The sequence below is a fragment of the Capra hircus genome, assembly GCF_001704415.2.
Source record: "Capra hircus breed San Clemente chromosome X unlocalized genomic scaffold, ASM170441v1, whole genome shotgun sequence".
Taxonomy (NCBI): Eukaryota; Metazoa; Chordata; class Mammalia; order Artiodactyla; family Bovidae; genus Capra; species Capra hircus.
The window spans coordinates 27,184,356-27,210,558 of record NW_017189516.1 but is presented as its reverse complement, the minus strand read 5'-3'; the positions used below and the strand labels follow the sequence as shown (position 1 = coordinate 27,210,558).

The 26,203-nt window shown below is 34.9% G+C and overlaps 1 protein-coding gene across 9 annotated transcripts in view; it reads right to left on the bottom strand.

Moving 5' to 3' along the window:
• KDM6A (lysine demethylase 6A) overlaps nt 1–26,203 on the bottom strand; it is a 181,131-nt gene that overhangs the window by 12,637 nt on the left and 142,291 nt on the right. For all 9 annotated transcript variants that reach the window (XM_018043771.1, XM_018043764.1, XM_018043765.1 and 6 more), the window contains 9 exons: nt 21,689–21,818; nt 20,285–20,390; nt 19,538–19,743; nt 16,600–16,664; nt 16,453–16,527; nt 15,816–15,964; nt 8,663–8,777; nt 5,977–6,164; nt 5,054–5,195 (listed from right to left, as the gene is read on the bottom strand). In XM_018043771.1, coding sequence (XP_017899260.1) covers nt 5,054–5,195; nt 5,977–6,164; nt 8,663–8,777; nt 15,816–15,964; nt 16,453–16,527; nt 16,600–16,664; nt 19,538–19,743; nt 20,285–20,390; nt 21,689–21,818 — 1,176 coding nt within the window. The remainder of the gene's footprint in view (nt 1–5,053; nt 5,196–5,976; nt 6,165–8,662; nt 8,778–15,815; nt 15,965–16,452; nt 16,528–16,599; nt 16,665–19,537; nt 19,744–20,284; nt 20,391–21,688; nt 21,819–26,203) is intronic.

Below are 26,203 nucleotides of genomic sequence, written 5' to 3'. Positions count from 1 at the left end.
ACTTTTATTTAACCATGAAAACCTAAAAAATCACACATTGTAAGTTCACACTATTTAAGAATTAAAAGCAGTAATGCAAGGAGAAAGTTAAGAAAGAACATCTTTGCAAATCTTTTCCATTCACTTCTTACATCTAGCAGATATTTTTCTTTGAAAACAGCCTACAATTCATATCATCAAATGTACAATGAATCAATACTTTACTGAAAGATAATTCAAAGGAGGAGAAAGGTGGGTGTAAAAATTGCAGTTCATAGTAAAGATGGCTTTAAGATACCAAGTGGTAAAAATAAGTAGAAAATTCAAGCACACATCTAAATAAAATGGAGAAACGGCTGACAAGGGACGTGTGGGTCAGATATAAGGTACAAATGGGGATATGAAAGAAAGTTTGTATCTGCACCTTTGTGTGTTTAGAATAGTTTGTTGTTGCTGGTGACCTCAGCAAGAGAAGTGACAGGAGCATACTGAGTCAAAATACTGTGGATGGTGGAGTGAACAGGAAGGAGATGAAGAAAATGACTCAAAGTAGAGGGAAGGAATTATAAGGGAGAACCATTTCTTAAAAATTTGTATAGCTCACAAGCCAATGCAAGTACTACTTTGTTTACTGGCAGAATACTAGATTTAAAGAGCAAAGCGATGATGTGGATACAGTTTTACAGTGAAACTGAGCTTGTGGGAAAAGACCCCCTCTCTATTTCTGTAACAATATATTCTCTGTGTTCTCTTCCAACCTTTACCTAGTTCTCCTATTTGCTTTTCTTAAATCGAAGTATTTCCCCAAGTTCTGTCCCCAGCTCCACCCCTCCCCTTCCTCTCAAGACCATCTCAAACCACTAGCTAGAAGAACCCCTAGTCAGTCAGCTTTGCTCTCTGGAATCCTGCATTTCCTACGGCTTCTGAAAAACTACAGCTTCTGATAAACCAGCTTCTATACACTATTTCCCTGGCTCTTCAAACCTGTTGCTATTTCAAAATGAAGCTCCATGTCACAGATACATGCAAGTAGCTTTTACCTAAGACAGATATGGGCTTAAATCTTGGCTCTAACCATGACCATGGGATGCAGAGAGGCACACCTGAAATACAGACTGGGAACCATTTTGCTCAGTGCCTGGCTAAGGATCAAGCTCAGTTTACTAACATTATTACTAAACCATTTAGAACCCAGAATTTTATCTTATCAGCCAGGAGCTAATTCCATTTAACTACCAGAAACATCTTTATGAAACTCAAACTAGATCTTATTAGTTAAAAACTTACTCAAAGCTCTCCAACAGAAAAAACTTAAGTCTGGCACTCAATACGTGATTTGCCACTAAGAACTTTCTACTACTCATCACACACATTGTGCTCAAGCCAGAATGTACCATCAACTGTTTCCAGCACGTACACACAAACACACACTCACACACACAGAGTAGAGCTGTATCATACAATATATATGTTTCAGAGAATTCCTTGGTGGTCCAGTGGTTAGGACTCCAAGCTCTCACTAAATATACATATTTCAACTTGTGCAAATATACAGTAGGGAAGTCAGGAGGGAGGAGGGCAAAGGAGGTAGGTGTTAGGGAGAAAATGAGAGCAGGAGGAAGTGAAGATGTCTAAAGTGAGTGTGAATTTACCACCTCTAGACAGTTGGATTTCCTCTAAGCTTCTCGCAATGTAAGCAGCTTATCATGCCGAGTAAGATTTCAGAGTTAGTGTAACAGGGCTTCTCCACAAAAGTTAAATATTTTGCCTGGTGCTCTACTAAAGAAAAGGGATTTATTCCCTCATTTGAGGAAAACACGACTGTGCTGGACCAAAGGAGACATGGTACTATTTAATGGATGAAATGAAGAACCTTTCTAATGGTCCAAGAGTTTGGTCTTAAATTGGCACCCTTTACACAAAATATCTGCCTACCAGAATACATAGAACTGCGCTGACTCTGTGGTGCTGGAAGGTACTGAGTGGATCTGTTGTGTTTCTTTCAATCTGTTTATTTCATGCATTATCTTTTACTTCAAGACAGGAACTATGCCGTGTGTGTGTATATATGTATGTATGTATGTATGTATGTATGTATGTATGTGTGTGTGTATATATATAAATATATATATATATAAAAACACTCTCAGTGCCTAACCCAGAGCCTTACATATAGTCAGCAAATACTCATTAAATAAAAAGAAAGCACAAATAAAAGAAGCAATATTGGCTGGTGAAATCCCAAGTGTATTTAGGGAATTGGGATCAAATGGTGGGTAGATTAGACCAAAAGGCACAGGAGTCAGAGATCAAATTGCCAGCATCCTTTGGATCATAGAAAAAGCAAGAGAATTTCAGAAAAACATCAACTTCTACTTCATTGACTATGCTAAAGCCTTTGACTGTGTGGATCACAACAAACTGTGGAAAATTCTTCAGGAGATGTGAATACCAGACCACCTGACCTGCCTCTTGAGAAACCTATATGCAGGTCAAGAAGCAACAGTTAGAACTGGACATGGAACAACAGACTGGTTCCAAATAGGAAAAGGAGTACGTCAAGGCTGTATATTGTTACCCTGCTTATTTAACCTATATGCAGAGTACATCATGCAAAATGATGGACTGGATGAAGCACAAGCTGGAATCAAGATTGCCAGGGGAAATATCAATAACCTCAGATATGCAGATGACATCACCCTTTTGGCAGAAATGGAAGAACTAAAGAGCCCCTTGATGAAAGCAAAAGAGAAGAGTGAAAAAGTTGGCTTAGGTCAACGTTAAGAAAACTAAGATCATGGCATCTGGTCCCATCTTTCCATGGCAAATAGATGGGGAAACAGTGGAAACAGTGACAGACTTTATTTTGGGGGGCTCTAAAATCACTGCAGATGGTGACTGCAGCCATGATATTAAGAGACGCTTACTCCTCGGAAGGAAAGCTATGAGCAAACTAGACAGCATATTAAAAAGCAGAGACATTACTTTGCTGACAAAGGTCCGTCTAGTCTAAGCTATGGTTTTTCCAGTAGTCATGTGTAGATGTGAGAGTTGGACCATAAAGAAAGCTGAGTGCCGAAGTATTGATGCTTTTGAACTATGGTGTTGGACAAGACTCTTGAAAGTCCCTTGGACTGCAAGGAGATCCAACGAGTCTATCCTAAAGGAAATCAGTCCTAAATATTCACTGGAAGGAATGGTGCTGAAGCTGAAACTCCAATACTTTGGCCAACTGATGCAAAGAACTGACTCATTTGAAGAGACCCTGATGCTGGGAAAGATTGAAGGTGGGAGGAGAAGGGGATGACAGAGGATGAGATGGTTGCATGGCATCACTGACTCAATGGACATGAGTTTGAGTAAACTCCAGGAATTGGTGATGAACAGGGAGGCCTGGGATGCTGCAGTGCATGGGGTCACAAAGAGTTGGACATGACTGAGTGACTGAACTGAACCCAAAATATGAGTCACTTCCAGTCTTTAGAGCTGTTACATATAAATGGTTTCCATACTGTACCATCCCTTTACCTTTAGGTGATCTGAGTTACCCTCTAGTTTAATGCCCATTTTCAACTTACTATCATCTTGGGTGACTTTACATAATTTTTTCTCCAGAAAGTAACCTCAAACTTACTCTTCAGCAAAAAAGACCAATCTGAGACATAATAGGACAATCCTACTACCAATCACATTTACAGAGTATGGTACCTAAGATCTAGCATTTTAAAGGCTTTGTATATTACTTCCTATGGCTTGTTTTTTGTTATCTTTTGTCTCCCCCATCACTTCTGTCTAGGACTAGATAAACTAGTGTAAATGATACAGGAATAAAATAATACACAGCTACATAATTTCTGTTTGAATAATATTTTAGATTTGGGTTTGAAATCACTTTAAGAAGCTAGGGTTCTTTCCAAAAGACAATATTTTGAAAACAACACATGCTGGTCAAATTAATACAGCTATAGGAGAAATACTTTAAGGTAAGTACTATTTTAACAAAGATGAAGACAAACTAATTTTATTAGTGAGTATAAAGCGGTGTATTTCAAAACGAGTTTTTGAGATCAATTCTTTAAAGATACTGGTCAAACAAATACGTTTGGGAAATACATTATAATCCTTTCCCCCCACTCAAAAATTATACCAACCCTTACAGTCTCTGAAACATTTTACCAAAAATTAAAAAAAATAAAGGACATGTTGAACTTTATGTGATGTGAAAGCATCTCAGTCGTGTCCGACTCTTTGCGACCCCATGGACCCATGGAATTCTCTAGCCCAGAATACTGGAGTGGGTAGCCTTTCCCTTCTCCAGGGGATCTCTCCAACCCAAAAATCGAACGAACCCAGGTCTCCTACATTGCAGGCAGATACTTTACCAGTTGAGCCTCAAGGGAAGCCTGTTGAATATATAATCCATCATTCCCATATTTCTTTGACCAGAGTTCCCGACCTTTTGGGGTTAGAAGTAGTAGTAGTAGAAAACACTCTGGGGAAACACTGCTATATAGCACTGTTTGAAAATATTACTCTTAAAAAAATTTATAAGGTAGCTAGGAGAGAAACTGTGATAATAAATGAGACGCTTATTGGGATATACGTATTCATGTACCCTGTATTAAGTGTTTAAAGCAGATAAGAAAAGGGACAATTAGAAGATGGATGATTTAATTAAAATTAAAAAAAAATAACATTTAAGCCAAATGCCTATATTAAATGCTAATTTTCTGTACCAGAAAATATTCTGATGCCATTCCCTCCCTCTGATACTAAGTGCAAGCTTTCAATATTAAAACTAAAGTTTCTCCTAGGTATTGAGTGGTTCAGCACAGGTTTGTGAATCTACTGGTTTAGAATTATTTGTGCCTTTGTTCCTCTTTGTACCACAGTGTACTGACTATTTTGAAGGGAAAAATACTGTTAACATGTGGATTCTCTCATATTATGTTTTGTTAAACATCTGGACCATTTTGTTTTGATGTCAACATAATTCTATGGGGCGGGACAAAGTACTGAATAGTTAACACTCCCCAAAAAGAGAGGGACTATAGCAGTTTTAGAAAGCACTTACTTAATCATTTCAAAAAGCTTTGGATCTGAGACCTTGATATTTCGTGCCATATTCCAGGAAAGATGAACCATGGGTACTATTGACTTCACACTTTGCAATTTGTTCCATTCGTACCGTTCCACTGCCAATTTATACTGGCAGGCTAGGAAAAAAAAAACAGTTATAAAGCAACCCAAAGTACCAAAGATATGAAGATAACCACTATCACTTTCTTAGGTGATACCATCAACACCAATTTTAAAAATTGCAAAATATTACAAAATTATTTTTAAGGTTAAAAAAAATAATTGTGATAATAGTTGTGATCATGTAAAGAGTGCTTACTATAACTTTGTGCCACACACTGTGCTGAAGTATTTCACGATATTATACCATTTAATCTGTGCCGTTATCTTATTAATTTTATCATTTTCATTATACAGATGAAGAAATTGAGGCCCAGAGAGGTTCTGTAACTTGCCCAAAGTTGCAAAAGCCAGGTTCTGGTCCTAATCCAGGTTTTCTGGCTTGGGAGGCCATAATCTTAATACTGCCTAAAGGCAGGCATAATTCAAATAGATTTTAACATAATAAGGCTAAATATATATGACATATCAGATAATGAAAGATTTCAAAGAATGTATAACCACTGTACTTTGCTTTCTCCCATAAAGGGTTTCCTTTATAAAACAAAATCAAGCACTCTAAAAAATTATTTAAAGTATGTCTTTCTTATATATAAATTTATCATTTGGTGAGATCTACAGTCTTGGATTTCTATTTGGTAACTTACTATCTTATACTACAAGTTTAATTTTTACTCAAGGAGACATTCTTCCTCTGATTTCTAGTGAGCTACATTCCAAGGAAAAACGAATAAACTCATCAGATACAATCCTTTATAAACTAAAGTGTTTTTCTTAAAGCCATAGTCTTTAAAATACCTGTAAGTGGACCAACATTCCAAGCAATGTTGTTGCACCAGCCAATAGCCTGAACCCAATGCACAGTGCCTGCATTTATCCAGACCAAATCTCCAGGTCGCTGAATAAACCTATACACTGGAACATTTGCTTCATAAAGATCTTCAAGGTTGGGCCACCAAGAACCCATTAGGAAATTCAAATTATTTCTGAAATAAGAAAAAATATTACAAATGGATCAAGTATTTTAATAAGCTCCTTACATGACTGAAAGGCAATGTCAGAAGTTTTAAAAAATACAGTTATTCTTTGCACTGAAATGTACAGCTTATGCAATGAGAAACTGTAGTATATAAAGTGAGTGAAATTAATTACAGTTAAATAGTGGATTACTTTTCTAAATATCAGTATTACTACCTTCAGTTGATTTTTCAAAGATCCAAATGAAATCAAAAGCTATTTTAAGTAACACTTACATACATTAACCTTTAATTTCATTTCACTAAAGTCTATTTTGATTAAACCCTTCTCCTTGGTGCACCTAGAAATCTCTAAAAGGCAAATGGAAGGTGGGGTTGGCATCAAGCTATTTAAATCCATAAACAGGAACTCTATGGCACATACAAGTTCATTTTCTGAGGAAAAGTAGAACAGAAAGCAGAAATGTTCTCTATTGCTATTTTGAATCCTAAGCAGGAAAGGAGGATAGCATATCAGTCTCTGTACAGTTTTGATGACTGACTGACTAAAATGATGCAGTTAAAAAATGAACACTCATACACATGCACAAATATTGATAACAATCACCAGCACCACCACTACACTTTAGAAACAACATGTTACTAAGCTTTTCCTTTAAAATCTGGCTTTTAATTCTATTTCATCATAATATGAAATATTTTTACAACTACAGTTTAGAAAAACTTGTCTGTAAAGCGGAATATGTTTATAAACAAATCCTAGCCCTACTTATCCCATGTGTTGCTGTTTTAAAACTGAAGAAAACTTTCTATCCAAAAGCAAGCAAGCAATCAACACCATCTAATAATCAACAGCTAGGGTAAAAAAAAACAACCCAAACTAATAACAATGACAAAAAATCAAGTATCTTCTCTACCATATAGTCAAGTGACTGGTTATTTCATGACAAATATTAAGTCATAAAACAAACTATACAGATATGGTAGCATCAGTTAATATCACAAGTAACAATCCTTCTACAAAACAAAATTACACTGAAATGTAGAGGTAGCAAGTGGTATTTCTGAAACTTAGTTAAATTTACCTAACTCTTCAGACTTTTTTATTATCCCCACATTCAAGCTTTTTAGACATCATCTGCCTATTCCAATTATGTAATCCCAGGTTACCTCTCCATTCAGATAGAAAAGAACACTAAATCCTAAAAATAGTCATTCCTACTCAGAAATAATGAAAAAGAATCACTGTACTGTACCTACAACAATATACTAAATAGTATCTCAAAGTTTAAGAAATATAAATATTTCTGAAACACCATAGAGATTTTCTGTACGATACAGTTCTTTCTCTGCTACCACCAGACTGCTGGTCCAGTAAAGATTAAAATGGATCAGGTTATTTCATAAGAGCATTTGACTCTTTAAAATTCCACATCTTGAACTTTCTTACAATTAAAGGAAACCTATGTAGCAAAGAAAATAAAAGGTGATTACCTTCTGCTTGTATATAAAGAAATTCTGTTGTATTATGGTTGTTTTTGCAACTATATTTATATAGTATATATATTTATATATATATACTATATATAGTAAAAATGTAAACTATATTTATATTTCATACTAAATCAAGATATTTACAGCAAGGATCTTTTAACCCAAAATTTGCAAACTATAAGTCAGTATGTATAATAGGTGTATAATTAATTTTCAAAGTCTCGCATATATGAATGTTTTAGGTGGTTTTCCCTCTTTATCCTACTGGGCTAGAAAGGAAATAACACCAGATGTATGTATAATTTATATTTTTAGCTATAAGAATTTTCCAATTTTATTACAAATGGAAAAAAAAATCAGGATCTTAAGTAATGGAGTAATTTTTTAAACAAAATAAGACAAATAAACAATTCCCAAGTACCCTTTAACAGAAGATAATTAAATGAAGAGTTTCTACGAACTTAAGGAAAGGTACACTTCCACTATGTGAATTCTTTCAATTCTAGGTGACAATATCTGAAGCTATTGTTTAAATCTTATAAAACTGCTTTGTAAGAAAAGTTGCCAATGTAATTTTAAAAAGAATTTGTAACATCATGATACAGCAAAGAGTAATACATTCAAGTTTAAGTTATTAACAACCTCTAAGGGTGCTCAATTATAGAATTCCTTCCATTTCTAAAGCCATTTATCTAAGAACAATGTTTCTTTCACATAAACAAGTATTTATTATACATCAACTGCTTAATTAACCCACTAAACAACTCAACTTTCTACCCATTAAATTCAAGACTATCACTATCGCATGAAGTGGTTTTAAGGTATCTTTCTTAAAATACTCCCAATAACACAAAATAATAGGTTTATAATCAAATCATTTTATAAATCAATTTCCTGCTGAATGGTAAGTGAAAACTGCTTACATGCATTAGGATATCCAGCTTAGTAAGTTGCCCTTTACAATAATTGTTTTCAAATAATTATGTTTAATAAAATTCAGTTTGGAAACCTACTTTTCACAGAAGTCATTCAGAACACCCCAGTAACCTTCTGGAACAACAAACCATTCACAGTCACCTGGACCAATATTAATGTTAACTGAACAGAAATTGTTATTTTCTTGATGACCTGAAATGTTAAAAGAAAAAATAAATCAGCATACAATAAATTCTATAGAAAACTGTCTTAGAAATGTTCAAAAGAAAATGCTCCTGTGTTATTCAGTTGTTTATCAGTATATGTCAAATCTTAGAGCTGAGTTTGGTCAACTCCTAACTTTTTCAGTAGCAGCTCTGTGGAAGACAACCTAAATCATGGTTAAAAGCTTAGGCTGTGAAGCCAGGTTCCTTGGCTTAGTTATTATGTGACACTGGGCAAGTTTCTAAACCTTTCTGATTCAGTTTCCTATAAGATTTGGTGATAATGATTCCAATAAGTCAATGGGTTGTTCTAAGGAACAATGAAATAGACTGCTTTGAATACTGCCTAATGCATGGTAAGTAATAAATATTAGCTATTATTGATATTATTACCACTTCTTCCTTGTGAACTAATTCCCATTTCTCACAAGTGGCATTAGGACATCAGTAGAGAGGCAAGAAGTCTGATTTTCAAACTGTATGCAGTGGCAGGAATGGTGCCAACAAAAATGGCCAAGGAGGGAACTTGGGGAACTCGCCAAAAATACCAAACAATAAAAATAACAAAAACACTGGTGAAAACTGTCAGAAGTAACCTCATCAGAAATTTGGACAATATAGTCAAAGGTTTACAGAAACAAACAACTGAGCAAAAGAAAGGTGACTTAAACACAGCAGGATATCTGTACGTCACTCACCACATCTCCATTTCTACCACTGCTGTGACAGTGAACTTAAAAAATAGTACTGTGAATTCCTGGTGTGAGGGCCCCTGGTTCTGGAGGGAGCACAGTAGATCTTGTTCCCAAAGAATTCTGTTCTTCTGTTTTGTCTACCCTACAGTTTCCCCAAAAGGCTGACAGAAAAGGGATTTCTCATTCTTTCACCTACCTCAGAGTTCTATCAGCACAAGTATTTCAATGCAGGAGGCCCTCAAAGAACATTGCAAGACTAAGAACAAGCTGATGCCATCAAGGGCAAAAAAAACAAACAAAAGAACCACCTGAAGCAAACAACAGACATCCCAAACGTTTGGATGGAAAAGCTGGGGAGTGAGATTTCATAGGAATAAAGGCTTTGAAAAGTTCCTCTGGATACTGCAGAATTTAGAAGCCACATGCATGCCTAGGGCAAGAGGCATTTAAAGAAATCTGTCATATCGCTGCTGAGATAATTAATGGAAAGGACACTTCAGTGCCCATATATGACAAGGAATATAGTCTTTGTAAAAACAGTGTGACTACTACATATAAAAGCGATTCCATGTGGCTCACAGGGTAAGGAGTCTGCCTGCAATGTGGGAGACCCGAGTTCGATCCCTGGGTCAGGAAGATCCCCTGGAGAAGAATATTGCAACCCACTCCAGTATTCTTGCCTGGAGAATCCCTTGAACAGAGGAGCCTGGTGGGCTACAGTCCACAACCGAGTCGGACACGACTGAGTGACTTCACTCTCACTACATATAAAAATAGATAACTAATGAGTACCTATTGTATAGCACAGGGAACTCTACTCAATACTCTGTAATGGCCTAAATGGGAAAAGAACCTGAAAAAGAACAGATATATGAATAACTGAAAAAAAAAAAAAATGTGGAAAGTCACTAAATGAATAAACAACTATAGCCCATAACAAGCAACAGTAACAAACCTTAGAAAAGAGAGGAGAATTTGATTTCTGCTAACTGCCACAACATAATATTCAAAATGTCAAAACACTAGCTGAGCACTATGCTAAAGGGACAGAGGCTTCAGAGACCACATTCTACAAATACTCAAGAAAGCAGTTTTCAACAAAAACTCATGAGGTATGTAAAGAAACAAATTATGGTCTAGTTTTAGAAAGAAAAAAAAAAGAAATTAACAAAAGGTATTCCTGAAAAGGCACAGACACTGGACTTCAGAGACAAATACTTTATATCAACTATCTTAAAATATACTTAGAGTTAAAGAAAACCATGCGCAAGAACAAAAGGAAACAAGAATGATGCCTCAACAAACAGATTATCAATCAGTTCACTTCAGTCGCTCAGTCCCGTCCAACTCCTTGCGACCCGATGGACTGCAGCACGCCAGGTTTCCCTGTCCATCACCAATGCCCGGAGCTTACTCAAACTCATGTTCATTGAGTCGGTGATGCCATGCAACCATCTCATTCTCTGTCGTCCCTTTCTCCTAATGGCTACTCCATTTCTTCTAAGGGATTCCTGCTCACAGTAGCAGATATAATGGGCATCTAGTTAAATTCATCCAGTCCAGTCCATTTTAGTTCACTGATTCCTAAAATGTCGATGTCACTCTTGCCATCTACTGTTTGACCACTTCCAATTTGCCTTGATTCATGGACCTAATATTCCAGATTACTATGCAATATTGTGCTTTACAGCATCAGACTTTACTTCCATCACCTGTCACAACCACAACTGGGTGTTGTTTTTGCTTTGGCTCCATCTCTTCACTCTTTCTGGAGTTATTTCTCCACTGATCTCCAGTAGCATTTTGGGCACCTACCGACCTGGGGAGTTCATCTTTCAGTGTCCTATCTTTTTGCCTTTTCATACTGTTCATGGGGTTCTCAAGGCAAAAATACAAAAGTGGTTTGCCATTCCCTTCTCCAGGGAACCACGTTTTTTCAGAACTCTCCACCATGACCCGTCCGTCTTGGGTGGCCCTACGTGGTATAGCTAATAGTTTCATTGAGTTAGACAAGGCTGTGGTCCATGTGATCAGTTTGGTTAGTTTTCTGTGACTGTGTTTTTTTTTGGTGTAGCTTTCTGTGATTATCAATGAAAAAATGCAAATAACAATAAGGAATGAGATAAAACTTTGAAGCTGAAAAAAACAGTAACTGAAATGAATTCAGTTCAGTAGATGTGACCAGGATAAAGAATCAGTAAATTTATAGACAGATCAAATGAAACTATATATTCTGAGGAGAAGAAAGAAAACAATGGAAAAAAAAAAACACCCACAGACCCTAGGAGACCCGTGGGACACGAGCATGCACGTGCATTGTAGGCGTCCCAGAAGAAGAGAAAGGGGCAGTAAGAATATTTGAAGAAATGATAGTAAAAAACTTCCCAAATGTGACAAAAGACATGGATCTCCATATCCAAGAAACTCAGGGAATTCTAAGTAAGATAAATTCAAAAATATTCATTCTAAGATAATAATACTGTACAAAGGCAAAGAAAATCTAGAAAGCAGAAGAAGAGAAGTGACTGTGACAGAAACAGGATTGTCAACAAAACAGCTCTTTTCATAACAGAAACCATGGGGTCCAGAAAGCTATAGCTTAACATATTTATGTTGCTGAAGAGAAAGAAAAACTTAATCAAAAAACTGAACTAAAAATCTGGCAAAACTATTCTTCAGAACCAAAGGAAAATTTAGTTAGTCTGCTCTATAAGAAATGCTACAGTTTTTCAGACTGAAATGAAAGAATGTAAGACAGTAACTCAAAGCTCTATGAAGAGATAAAGGACTAAGTTGAGGACTCACACTTCCCAATTTTAAAAATTACCTCAAAGGGAATCAAACCCATGTGGTATTGGAATAAAAATGGAGATAAAAATCAATGGAACAGTATCAAGATTCCAGAATTAAATCCATATATCTATGGTCAATTGATTTTCAAAAAGGGTGTCAAGGTCATTTGATAGAGGAAAAAAATAGTTTTTCCAACAAATGGTGCTGGGAAAACAGGTCAGCTATATATAAAAGAATACTGTTGGACCCCTGGCTCATACTATACACAAAAAACTAACTCAAAATGGATCAAAGACCTAAATCTAAGAACTATAAAAATCTAAGAAGAAAACACAGACACAAATTCTTTACAATTTTGGATTTTGCAATGGTTTCTTAAATATGACACCAAAAGCATGTGATGAAAGAAAAATATTAAACCATTAAAATTTAAAAACTTTTGTACATAAATGGACAATATCAAGAGAATGAAATAATAACCTACAAAATGTAAGGAAATACTGCAAATCATGTATCTGCTAAAGAATTAATATCCAGACTATATAAAGAACTCTTACAACTCAACAACAAAGGGGCAAACAACTCAATTAAAAAATTAAGAAGGAACTAGAGACAGACATTTTCCCCAGAGTAGATATACAAATGGCCAACAAGCACATGAAAATTAAAACCATACACACACACACTTAAAGTCAAATCTGCTGGGTCAGCTATAAGAAAAAAATGGAAAATAAGCAATGTACACAAGGATGTGGAAGAAAAATTGGAACCTTTGTACACTGCTGTCAGGAATGTAAAATGGTGTAGCTGTTGTGGAAAGCAGTTTCAAAATCTTCAAAAAATTAAAAATAGAATTGTCATATGACCCAGCAATTCTAATTCTAGGTATATAATCAAAAGAAGTATAAATAAGTATTTAAACAAATTCTTATACATGAATACACGAAACACTGTATCCAAAACAGCTAAAAAGTAAACATCCCAAATGCCCCTCAACTGATGACTGAAATAAATTGTTCTATATCCATATGGTGGAATATTATTTGACCATAAAAATTGAACCTGATACAGTATGGATGAACCTCAAAAACATGCTAAGTGAAAGAAGCCAGACACAAAAGGCAATATACTGTATGATTCCATTCACATGAAACATCCAGAACAAGTAACACTATACGGCTAGAAAGAAGAGACTAGATGTTGTCAGGGGCTAAGAGGAAGGGGGAAATGGGATGACTACTTAACGGGTATGGGGTTTCCTTACAGGCTAATGAAAATGTCTTGGAACTACACACCATAGTAACTGTATTAAATGTCACTGAACTGCATTCATCAAACGGTTTAATTTTGTTATATGAGTTTCACCTCAATTAATAAAAATGTAGCTGCTCTTGCCACACACTGTGCACACAACACCCTAGTCTTCTATGTATCACAGCATAATGTGAAGATAGTACTTGTAATACTACTGTCTCATCACAGGTAGATGGCTAGAAGTGTTCATGGCATGGACTCTAAGTAAAATTAAGCTGTAATTAAAATTAGAGACGTTGGGATCCCATCATCTAACTAAAAACCTTTTAGCGTAGAACCTGAGAGCATCTCCAGTTTAGAACATAGGCTAATCATAAAGTCCATTAAAGCAGGTAACATATTTATCTAGGTAAATCCAAAAACAAAGTGCTTGTCCCACGAAAAAGTATTCAAAGCAATTTAAAAACACTGAACCAAACTAACATTTCTTCTAATACTAAATTGTCTAATACAATAACCACTTAAGATACGGTAATGTGAACTGAGACGTGCAATAACTGCAAAGTATATACTGTATTTCAAGGGGCCGTTTCACTAATTTTGTATTGATTACATGTTAAAAAGATTATTTGGAAATAACTAGGATAAAATTAATTTCATTTTTCATTAATGTTACTATAAAATTTTAAGTCACATTTAAGTCTATTTAAGTCATATATATGACTTGCATTATATTTCTTTTGGATAGCACTACCTTAAGGGAATTCTTTAGAAAATTCTTTAAGGTTCCATAGGACATTTTGAAAAACTATACCTTGTATACAAACCAACCAAAAAACCCCCAACATTCTAGATAGAATTGACAAAGAAGTGATCTATCAAGTTTTCCTCCCCCTTGATTTGTAATGAAAAACTGCATTCTTTAAGAATACTATTTGCATAAAATAATTCAAATTGATGAGAGAAAATTTCAGTTGAAATGAATTTTAATAGAATCAATCCAATTTGACATACATAAGAAAAATGAACTACAGAGAATTCAAATAACTTGCTTAGCATTTACACTGGTGTCTAAATGACAGAGTGAAGAGTAGATAGATCTTCTACCATTTATTCCAGAACTGTTTCTACTTTGTTCAACTATTCATAAAATATCACAGAATTGGGCTTCCAATGGCCTGAAGACACAAACTACAGCCTAATGGTATTAATCCTGGCTGTATACTGTAATTCTCTGAAGAACTTCTATTTTTTTTTTTTTTTAAATATGGATGCTCGGCTCTCAATCTCCAGATATTAGTCAACTACACATATTTTAAAAGCTTATTAGAAAATTCAAATGAGCAGCCAGAACTGGGAACTACTGACCTACTTTACCCAGAAGCAAGCATAGGCCTATCTTGAAACAATTTTTTTAGTTACAATTCAATGAACAGGTAATAAAGAATGAAGCAATCTGGTCTTCAAACCATGGCTACTTCAAGGAGCAAACAGAAACACCTGAGGATGATATGCAGCCTGTAGGCATTGGTATAACTAAACTCTTGATCACCAGCACCCATCCTAATTGTTAAATATTTTGAACATCACCCTCTGAAATTTCATATCAATCAAAGGGAGCACAGAAAACATGATATATTAGTGCTGGACAGAATTCTAAATCTAAAACTAATGTAACTTCATTTTACAAATGTAAAAAAAAAAGACCCAGAGAAGAAAAGTGACTTCTCAAAGTGACAAGCCTAGTTGGTGGTGAAATCTGGACTAGACACCAGGATGAGGCTAGTAATGTCTCCACGTCAAGTGCTGTTGTAAACTGTACACTGCAATCCAATAAGGAGATTGCAACGTATACTTTCTTTGTTATACAAAATAGAAGGGAATGGATTAGAAAATGTATTATTCTAAAAAACTGTTTTTGCACTGCCATAATATAAAACATATTTCTTATCATGATTGTGGTAAAAGTTTAGGGTAACCCTGCCACTCTGCAGTAGATGGGATGAATAATAGTTGTTAAGTCACAGGGACTTCTTTTCCCAGGAATACTCTAATGATCAAGTTTTCAGATTACACTGTTGTTATTTCAGGGATATTACATTTTAAAAAAGATACTACCAAGGGGGAAAAAATTTTAATAATCTGAGCTCAGTTCAAGAGTCATATCTTGTAATATAAACAATCCTACCAGTTTCATTCATTATAAATGAAAAGAATCCAGTTCTCTTTTGCACGGTTCACATTTTGATCAATCTGTGTGTCAACTGTTAGTTCATAAAAGTTACCTGGTGTTCTGCTTCCTGGAACTTTCATGTATAGTTGAACTGTGTTCATACCCAGTATGGTATGACCAACGTGGCTTAGAAGATTTCCTGCTGATACAACACGCACAAAAGCAGGAAGTTTAGTCAGCTCATGTAGCTGCAATTTCCACCTGCAATAAAAAAACAAATCGAGTGAAACCCTGCTATAAATATGTGTAGTAAAAAACTTTAAGAACCTTATGTTCCAACCAAAAAAACAATCAAATCTATAAATATTTTACTCCTGCATAGGAAAACTCTGGAATACTTAAATTTTTAAACTTTGCAAAGAAAACATCCTAACAAAAAGCATTAAAATTAAAGAAAAAAATTGACTTCCTTACTTTTATAATTGTTGTATAATTTTATTTTACAAATATATTTTATAGAATTTTATGATTGTGCAACAACATATAGAAGGGTCTTGAAAATATATACAAGAGTTTTAAGTCAAAGAAAATAATTGTAAAACCTAGCATAAATGATTTGGCTAAAACCTGCATATTAATTTAGAAAAATGACAAGGAACAAAACAGAAGAGGAAATGAGACAGTTCTCAGTCATGCTAATAGGACACCTCTTTGCATCAGTTAACAGAAACACTACTAGATAGACTTACTTTTTGTCATCAGACAGGTCAATGTTGGTCCCAAACTTTATGGTTTTAAAGGGTCCTTTCCTTCTCCTCCCAGAACTTAAAGAGAGAGAGAATATTAGAAACATGCTTTTAAACAGAAACACTAAGTGGACATTACAAATTACTTACTTATCTGAAGATGTAGATTCATTATCTGAGTGGTCTTTATGGTGACTTCTTTTCTCATTCTCTTCCTGTAGATTAAGCAAAAAGAATTGCAGCTTAGTATTTATTGTGCAACCTTTTTACCATACAACTGAAAAGTTTACACACAGATCAATGGTGGAATATTGAAGCTAAGTTTCTACAGACCTATCTCACATGAAAAATTCTTCAAAGACCACATTAAATAGAATAGCCAGGCAAAGTCAAAACTCACTGGGCATGGTATCTAACCCCCTCCACCAGCCACATAGTCTCCCTTACTCATATTCTCCTATAAGGAGAAAAACTAGAGATTCTTGTTCCTGCTCCATTCCTCCCCACTTTCAAGAGAGGAAACTTAGGTTGAGAGACCCAGAAATGGCAACCTTGATTATAAATTTCCTCAACTAACAGAGGTGTGTGTGTATGTGTAATTATATATGTATGCAATGCATATGGAAAGGCAGAGGTTAAGATTTTCTCTATTCTTTATTATGGACAAATGTGAGTGCTATTTCTGGGATAAATCTTTTTTCCCTCAAAATGAATTATATGTGAATTATAAACATTTACAACATTCAGTTCAGTTCAGTCGCTCAGTCATGTCCGACTCTTCGCGACTCTTTGCGACCCCATGAATCGCAGCACGCCAGGCCTCCCTGTCCATCACCAACTCCCGGAGTTCACTCAGACTCAAGTCCATCGAGTCAGTGATGCAGCCAGCCAGCTCATCCTCTGTCGTCCCCTTCTCCTCCCGTCCCCAATCCCTCCCAGCATCAGTCTTTTCCAATGAGTCAACTCTTCATATGAGGTGGCCAAAGTACTGGAGCTTCAGCTTTAGCATCATTCCTTCCAAAGAACACCCAGGGCTGATCTCCTTCAGAATGGACTGGTTGGATCTCCTTGCAGTCCAAGGGACTCTCAGAGTCTTCTCCAACACCACAGTTCAAAAGCATCAATTGTTCGGCGCTTAGCCTTCTTCACAGTCCAACTCTCACATCCATACATGACCATAGGAAAAACCATAGCCTTGACTAGACGGACCTTAGTTGGCAAAGTAATGTCTCTGCTTTTCAATATGCTATCTAGGTTGGTCATAGCCTTTCTTCCAAGGAGTAAGCATCTTTTAATTTCATGGCTGCAATCACCATCTGCAGTGATTTTGGAGCCCCCCAAAATAAAGTCTGACAGTGTTTCCACTGTTTCCCCATCTATTTCCCATGAAGTGATAGGACCAGATGCCAAGATCTTCATTTTCTGAATGTTGAGCTTTAAGCCAACTTTTTCACTCTCCTCTTTCACTTTCATCAACAGGCTTTTTAGTTCCTCTTTACTTTCTGCCATAAGGGTGGTGTCATCTGCATGTCTGAGGTTATTGGTATTTCTCCCGGCAATCTTGATTCCAGCTTGTGCTTCTTACATTAGCAAGTAAATTAAATGTTGGACAAATACAAGAGCTTTTCGATGCAAATATTACTATTATTTATGATTTCCCTGTCACTGACATGGTATCTTTTTACCTCTGTTCTACAATTTCTGACTCAGTGACATTTCTGCCTCCCTCCCTTTAAATGTGTATGCTTTATGAACATTTATTAAATTTTTCACGTCTCCAAAGCACATACAAAAACCATTGTTTCTTTGATTATGGATCAATTTCTATTTAAATACTCTGCCTCTCATCATCTTCTTCCAAAAATTTCCGTGATGATCTCTGAATCTTGCTTATTATCTATTTCTTTTCTGACCATAATACTACCATGGAGTTGGAAGTTATCTCAGAAGTTTGAACTAGAGAGATTTATATGAACAACAAATTTACTGCAACTCATATAAGTTGCAGGATAGTTTTTATTAGATGACTTTCTCTATATGATATAGGGAGTGGTAGTGACAAAGGAACACAATCATATGATTAGCAGGTACAAATGTTGCCTAGACTGAAAATGTGAACTCAGGGCAGAATTTTAAACAGAGATAAGCAAATCTAATAAATTGCAAATAAAAGACTTGCAGGCACATATTAAATTTTAGCTGTGGGATATGTACAGAACAACTGAGTATAGATAAGTGTTTGAGTAATACATTTAATAAAGTCACTTTTACGGATGTTTTATGTTCACTTTGTAGGAGAATTCACGAAGTTCTCATTTCAGTGCTAAAGGATTTTAGTAATGCTTCATTGCTGAAAGGCCTATGACTCTTAATAATAATCCTGATTATTTTTCAAAGTTTTGTTCCTTAATTTTCTGTATATTTTGAAATAATTTATGCCTCTCTTGGAGTTTTCTCTTTGAGACTGAGATGGGTAACGCTTCCTGGGAGAGTTATATATCAGATAATACTAACCTGATAGTTTAATGGGAAGGCATATGACAAGGAACTTTGCAAGCATACAGCAAACTTGAGGCTTAGTTTATCCTCTAATATCAGCAGTTCCCAATTAGGGATAATTCTGCCTCACAGGGGACATTTGGCATGTCTGGAGACATTTTTGATTGTCAAAACTGGAATAGGGAATAGGGGGTGTACTATGGACATCTAGCAGGGAGAGGCCAGGGAAGCTACTAAATATTCTACAATACACAGGGCAACTCCCCACAACAAAAAACTATCCAACCCAAAATGTGAATAATGCCAAGGTTAAGAAACACCTCTTTAAACAGAAATATCCCAGAAATAACAGAGACACCTCACTAGACAGTTACAGTATTTATCAACCCATAGGTTTGCTTAGACTTAGTAGTAAGAGTGAACTGGATAGCATTTATAAAGTGTGTTATAGAAATAAGAATAATAAAAAACTATTTTATGTAACAATAAAATAATGAGATGCTTACAAAAGCTCCCTTTCAAAGCAAAATAGTATAAAATAAAATAACAATCTCAAAAATAAAATAATTTTCAGTAAGTAAATACTTACTCTCAATGATTCCTGGAAAGAGGAGGCCTGGTACTGTGCATATTTAGCAATTGTAGTATGAGATCTATTACTTTCACAATGCCAGATTTTCTTTGTTCCAGTGGGATCCCAGTTCTCATCTGCTGGCTGCAACAACTGTGTCCTCACTTCCACCATATGTTCATTGTTAGCTTCTACCAAAGTTTTGGTAGAGAAAAGTCCCAGGTCTTCATAAATAAATAAATGTAGTTAATAAATAAAAATATATTTGGAATCATATTTCTAAAAGTGCTTTTATTTTTCATGGTACTCTTATCTAATTCCCCTAAAACACTAGGGCCTCTGCACACTCTGAAGCCCTCTGCACACTCTGAAGCCCTGGACCTGTCATGCCATCAACAGAGGGAGAAAAATTAAGGGGCCATGGAATGAAGATCCACTCATTTATTCAATCTCTGAAAGTGAGAAGAACTATTTAAGAGGCTACAGTACTTAACAGTAATGTCAAGTTTTATCTGAATCTTATATATTAAAAATTTCTATTAGTCAACCTACATCATAATTATATAACAGCATGAAAATAAAAGCAGAATTAAAAAAGTAATACTCCCTCTCTCCCTCCTTCTCTCTCTCAGACAGGAAAATATTAAAATGAAAATGTAAAAAATTACAACAAAAGTACAGAGAAAAGTTTCTGCTAGTGCTTTAGAAGTTAATAGATAGTAAAGGAAATACGTATACTTTTCCTTTTTCTTATTTAAAGCTTACCCAACTTAAGAGCTCCAGCAAGGCCACGTATTACTGTAACAGGGTTGTTTGGATTTGTACAAAATTGATGTAATGGAGGAAAGAAAGCATCACGTTTATTTTCCAACTGCAAAATTAAAATATACTGTTAGATCTCTATAAAGTAGACCTTTTAGAAAATATTATGCCAAATTCACATTCATTATTTTTTACAATTTAAATAAATAATGCATTCTATGTGCTTTTACTTCTATTTTTTATATTTTATAGTGTTTTATCACTATGTCTTTTGATTCTAATCGGAATTAGATAGTAACCACATACATTTCTCTTGTCCATTATATCGTGAACAAAACACGTGAGAGGTAAAATTTAAACTTCAAAATCAAAATGGTTTAAATATTATTCAGCCTTAAAAGGGAACAAAGTCCTATCACATGGTACATCGTGGATGAATCTTGAAGACACTTTAAATGAAAATAAGTCAGTCACAAGAAGAAAAACTGTGCATAATTTAACTTACATGAGGTATCTAACATAGCCAAATTCATACAAATAGAAAACAGAGTGATGGCTACCAGGGGCTGGGGAGACCAGGGAAGAGGGAGCTGTTTTTTAAATGGGTATTAAACTTCAGATCTGCCAGATGAAAATGTTCTGGAGAACTGGTTTAAACAATAAGAATATACTTAACACCACTGAACTATACACTTAAAAATGGTTAAGATGATAAATTTTATGTTATGTGATGTTTATTATAAAAGAGAGAAAAAAAATCAGTGTTTAAAACTAATAAAATTTTTTCATTTGGGGTAGAAGTGGGGAAATGGGAAGATGGAAAGAAATGGGGTAGGAGGACCTATTTTGGAGAAAGATAAATAAGAGCTGCTTTGACTGAACTCTTATCAACTTCCTATATGAGATGTCTAAATGTCTATTAAGTAAAACTAATCCTCAGTTCTAAATAATCTATTAAGTCTTTTAATGACATTATCTATCATCACATTTTATATTCTAGAACAGCTGTTTTTGGGGAAGGTAAATATCATTTTTTTGGTAGACGGATAAAACAGAATGAATGTTAAAGTCCTTACAACTAGTAAAATGCAGATTTAAAACACAGCTTACTTCAAAAAAGTTACTTTTTAAGTGGTTTTTGCCTAAATCTGTTAAAAATTGGGGGTAGTAAAAAAGTATTTCACGCTACTGTAATATAATTACAGTTAATATCTGAGAAGGCATGTTTTAAATGCTATTACAAAATCTTTTTGAATACATCATTTTCCCCCAAAACATTCAAGCTGCCACCAATAATTTTAATGTTTCCTAAAGGGCATCCATATTGATTTAAAGCAAGATCTTACGAAAGACAGGTAGGTGCAAACACTGGTTTGATTTATTTCTAGTCAGTCAATTCAGACTCACATAAATACTAGGTGTAGGTGGATTCAACTTTTCCTTTGGCAAGGGAGGGTATGGTGAAGATGGTGGTCTTGGTGGCGGACATTTATCCAATAAAATGCTACTGTTAGATAAGCCATTTTTACCTAGGTTCCTTTAAAACAAAACAAAAAAAAAAGGGAGAATAAATCAGCTGTACATTTATGTAGAACACAGAAAAAAAAAATCTGAATTAAGTCTTAACTAAATTACTGGGTAGTTGAACAAATCCGTAAGATTTGGATCCACCAGGAAAAAAACGGAGAAAATTACTCATTTTAGTAAATACTTCAGTAAATATAGGAATCAAGCTATCTCCCATTGAAGAAAAATAATAGAAAAGATACTGTGTGCTCTGTCACATCCAACTCTTTACAACCCCATGGACTATACAGCCTGCCAGAACCCTCTGTCCATGGAATTTTCCAGGCAAGAATACTGAAGTGGGTTGCCATTTCCTACTCCAGGGGATCTTCCCGACCCAAGGATCGAACCCATGTCTCTTGCTTTTTCTGCATTGGCAGGCAGATTCTTTACCACTGAACCACTTGGGAAGTTAGAAGAGATACTATAATACATGAATTATTGATGATATTCCTTATACTGTTGTTAATTTTCCAATTTTTCTTTACTGAAAGAACAAACACAAACCCCAATTTCCTCTCCACCACTTCCATCATCAGATGCTTTCCACTAAATGTTAAAACAATAACTTGACCAAAAAAGGTCTAGATAATTAATAAAAATCTCTCTTCTTATGTCTCATCTCAGTAACCATAACAAGAATATCTTTCCAACAAAAAATTATTTCCAACATTTGAGAAAAGAAACGAAAAGATCTTTTCAGGTTTGAGAATCTTTGTGACAAAAAAGATCTTTTCATTTCTTTTCTCAAATGTTGGAAAGAATTTTCTGTGAAACTCCTTGACAAAATTCAGCAAGATTCCAACCTACTACATTTTACAGCAAATGACACCATTTCAAAAAACGAAGCATATATTTCCTACCCATTATCTGACATTCTATTATAATAGCTATTACTTACTAATATTTGGCGCTTCTTTTTCTTTAATGATGGTATGTTAATTAAATTATAAATTAAAATATGGTAAAATTATTCCCAAACTGCAATTCTTTTAGTATAAGGAAGAAAAAGAAAGGTATTTTCTATTTCTTAAAGTTTCTACCCAACTTAGAAAATCAGCAAGATATAATTTTGAGCTTTTTAAATCATTCCAGATTAACTAGTTTACCTCACTCAATTATTACATGTTCAAAACTAACCATTAAAATATCAAATATTCTTAACATATTAAAATTTCAGATGAATTTGAAAATTGTAATTATGGTAGAGTTTAAAAAGTTAGTAATTTTACTTACTGAAGAAGGAACTAGCAATTTTTCATCATAAACAATAAAGATTGAAATAAAATTAGTTTTTTCTTATTTTGCTATGTTTTTCTAGCAGTAGAATTTTGTAGCTTTTGTAGCACTGGAAAAACCTTACAAACCAGTCTGTTCTCATTGGCACTAATGAAAACTAAGGCTTGAAATTTCACTGAGATGTTACACTATAGCATCATGGATGACGCTTTTTAAAATTTTCTCAACTCCAACTCCAACTCCAAGTAAAAACAAGAGTTCAAGACAGGTATCAAAGAATGAAATAAGTTTAAAACAATTGACTCTTTTAAAACAGTACGTGAAATAGTCATTAAAGTGAAATTCTAAGTTCAACTAACATTTAAGGTTAGAGGTAAAATAAATGAATATTCAACTCATTACCAGCTTTCAATAATTCTCCACAGTGTATCTGTACATTTAAAGACAGACATGATATTTAATTATCTTAAATTTAGGTATAAAATTGGCACTAATTCATAAACTCCACGGCAGTAGAAAATGCTTGGCTGGGACTACTAAAGAAACAATTCAAACATTATCATTAAACCAATGCCAAGATAGAACATTCACTTACAATTGCCACATAAATAAGTTTTCATGCTAAATCATGTATCAACCACTGTTTGGAATTTAAACAAAATTTCACTCCAAACACATAAAATTTGTTTGCCAGAGGAGGAGATGGATGTACTATATAGTACATAATTAATATTTTGAGGAATTAGACCAAGCATTTTAAGGATATGGATCAAGTATTAAATGTGTACCATAAAATGATATCTCATGCTAATTAAACATGACATAAAAATTTAAGCTTCTAAAACAGTTTGGACATTGAGAAATGAGGCAAGAATAAAGGGTTTGATTAGTCAGCAGAATTCTGCTTCTATCATTTGCACAGTTCTATAACTAAAGTTAGAAAAAAGCAAATGGGAAAGTAAATTAAAAATGTAGTTGCCTTTAAGAGGGGAAGAAAAAGTGAGGCAGGACTAAGAGAGCTGAAACTGACTCAGCCATTGGATGCTGCAATTTCAACTGTAAACCAAAAAAGAGGCAAAAGTATTGTAACTGCCTTCTGATGATGTACAGCACTGACCACTAAGATGAACTCAACAAGAGTGAGATTAAAAATATCGAACACTTTACAAACTAACCACATATGTGAAAATAAGAGGGTAGTTAGAATGTACTATGTAATCAAACTGTAGGTAGCAGTTTCTCACTGTATTTCAAACACTGACTCCCTGCCATTGAGGACAAGTCTGAAACAAATAGGAATTTCCCTTAAGGAACTGTTACAGGTAGCTTCTATATAGTGACTATAACCTTTGTCCACTGAAAACACTGAACGACAGAGATGTGGTTAACAGGAAGAGACTTGTATATTTTGAACATGTATGTGCTCAACACTGTTCATAATACTTCAAGCCAAATAATGTATTTAATATTACAATCCACATATATATGTTGAATAATCCAAAGTGGAGAAAGGCATTAAAGTTAAAGAAGCAGATGCTGGAAAGGATTTAGACATTACCCCATTTTAAATCCTTTTCTCCCATTTTGCAACTCCTTTCCTGAGCAATGTAGATTATGCTATTTAGTCACTGCCCAATTATTTTATGGGCTTCCCTGGTGGCTCAGACAGTAGAGTATCTGCCTGCAATGTGGGAGATCCCGGTTCAACCCCTGGGTCAGGAAGATCTCCTGGAGAAGGGAATAGCTACTCTCTCTAGTATTCTTGCTTGGAGAATCCCATCGAAAGAGGAACCTGGTAGGCTTAAATCTTGGCTTAAATTTACTTTCAAATTTACTCTCATCATCTGGTAGAGAAATGAACAGTGCTCTGTAGATAAACTGGCCTAGACTTTTAATTAATTATCTTTGGTTATGAGGTTCCTAGACCAGAAACATCAAGTCTCTTACATCTATGTCACTTTCCTCTTCTAAGTTCTGGACCCCTGCCCAGCTTAGGACACCATCAACAGAACAGAAATGGCAAACAATATGCCTACCATTTGCCATCCTAACTTTTCTCTAAGCCTCAGAAGATTTTTATCTCCAATTTATCAGAGCATTTTTTTCTTGCCTCTTCATTAGATAAACTGAGGCCCAGATTTACTGAAATAACCCAACCAACCCCAAAGGTCTATATTGTTTTGATGTATCTAGCTACTTACAATATATATGTGTACACACACACAAATCAAGTCTCTGTAATAAGGCAAACTGCCATTAAGAGTTAAAAAATAAAAATAAATCTCTATAAAAAATGTACTTTAAAATTCTGAAGTGAATTTATATATATATACACTTCAAAACTGAGACGAAAAAGTATAATCTTCAGTATTATACTTTTATAGTCACAAATCACACCTAGTTACCCACAGCCTAAGACTTTATTAATGAAAACTTAAGGTAACTGCTATTGTATACTGTTTGTAACTTGTGCCTCCATACCATTAGGTCCCATACAGTCCATAATGTCAGTTTTGGACCTCTATATTTTCCCCCACTTTCTAGCGACTATCCTGAAGACTAGAGAGAGTAGAAGAGGGAGCAAGACCCTGATCCAGCACAGTGGTAGCAGCACCATCTAGGAAACAGGACAGAGGCCCCAGCAACTGGGTGCAGAGCAGGTAGAGGGCAGTACAACTGGCAGCAAGCCAAGGCACTGCACCTAAGGAAAGAGCAGTACTGCACTTGATATGGATACTAAAACTCATCTATGCTTTTTAGGCCCAGAGTTGAGTGAATGGCTGACATTAAAATCTTATTTTCTAAAGAATTGCATTTTAGAAATCCAGGAATCTCACATATACTTTAGAAGAAATTAGTCTGATTTAGAGATCATCCAGTGTGGTTTTAAGTCACTGAACATGCAAAAAATCTTACAGGGCAGATAAAATTAATTACAGAAGTTATTATGTTGTAGGCCACCGAGGAAAATGCTGCTAGCAATGTGGATGCAATAGGGAATACAATTTTCTAATAAAACATGAAAAAGATGTAATTTGTGCTTTGGTCTATGCTGTAATAATTAAAGGTAACAGCTAAATAGTTAAAAACTGACAGAAAATAATGAAGAGCAATGGA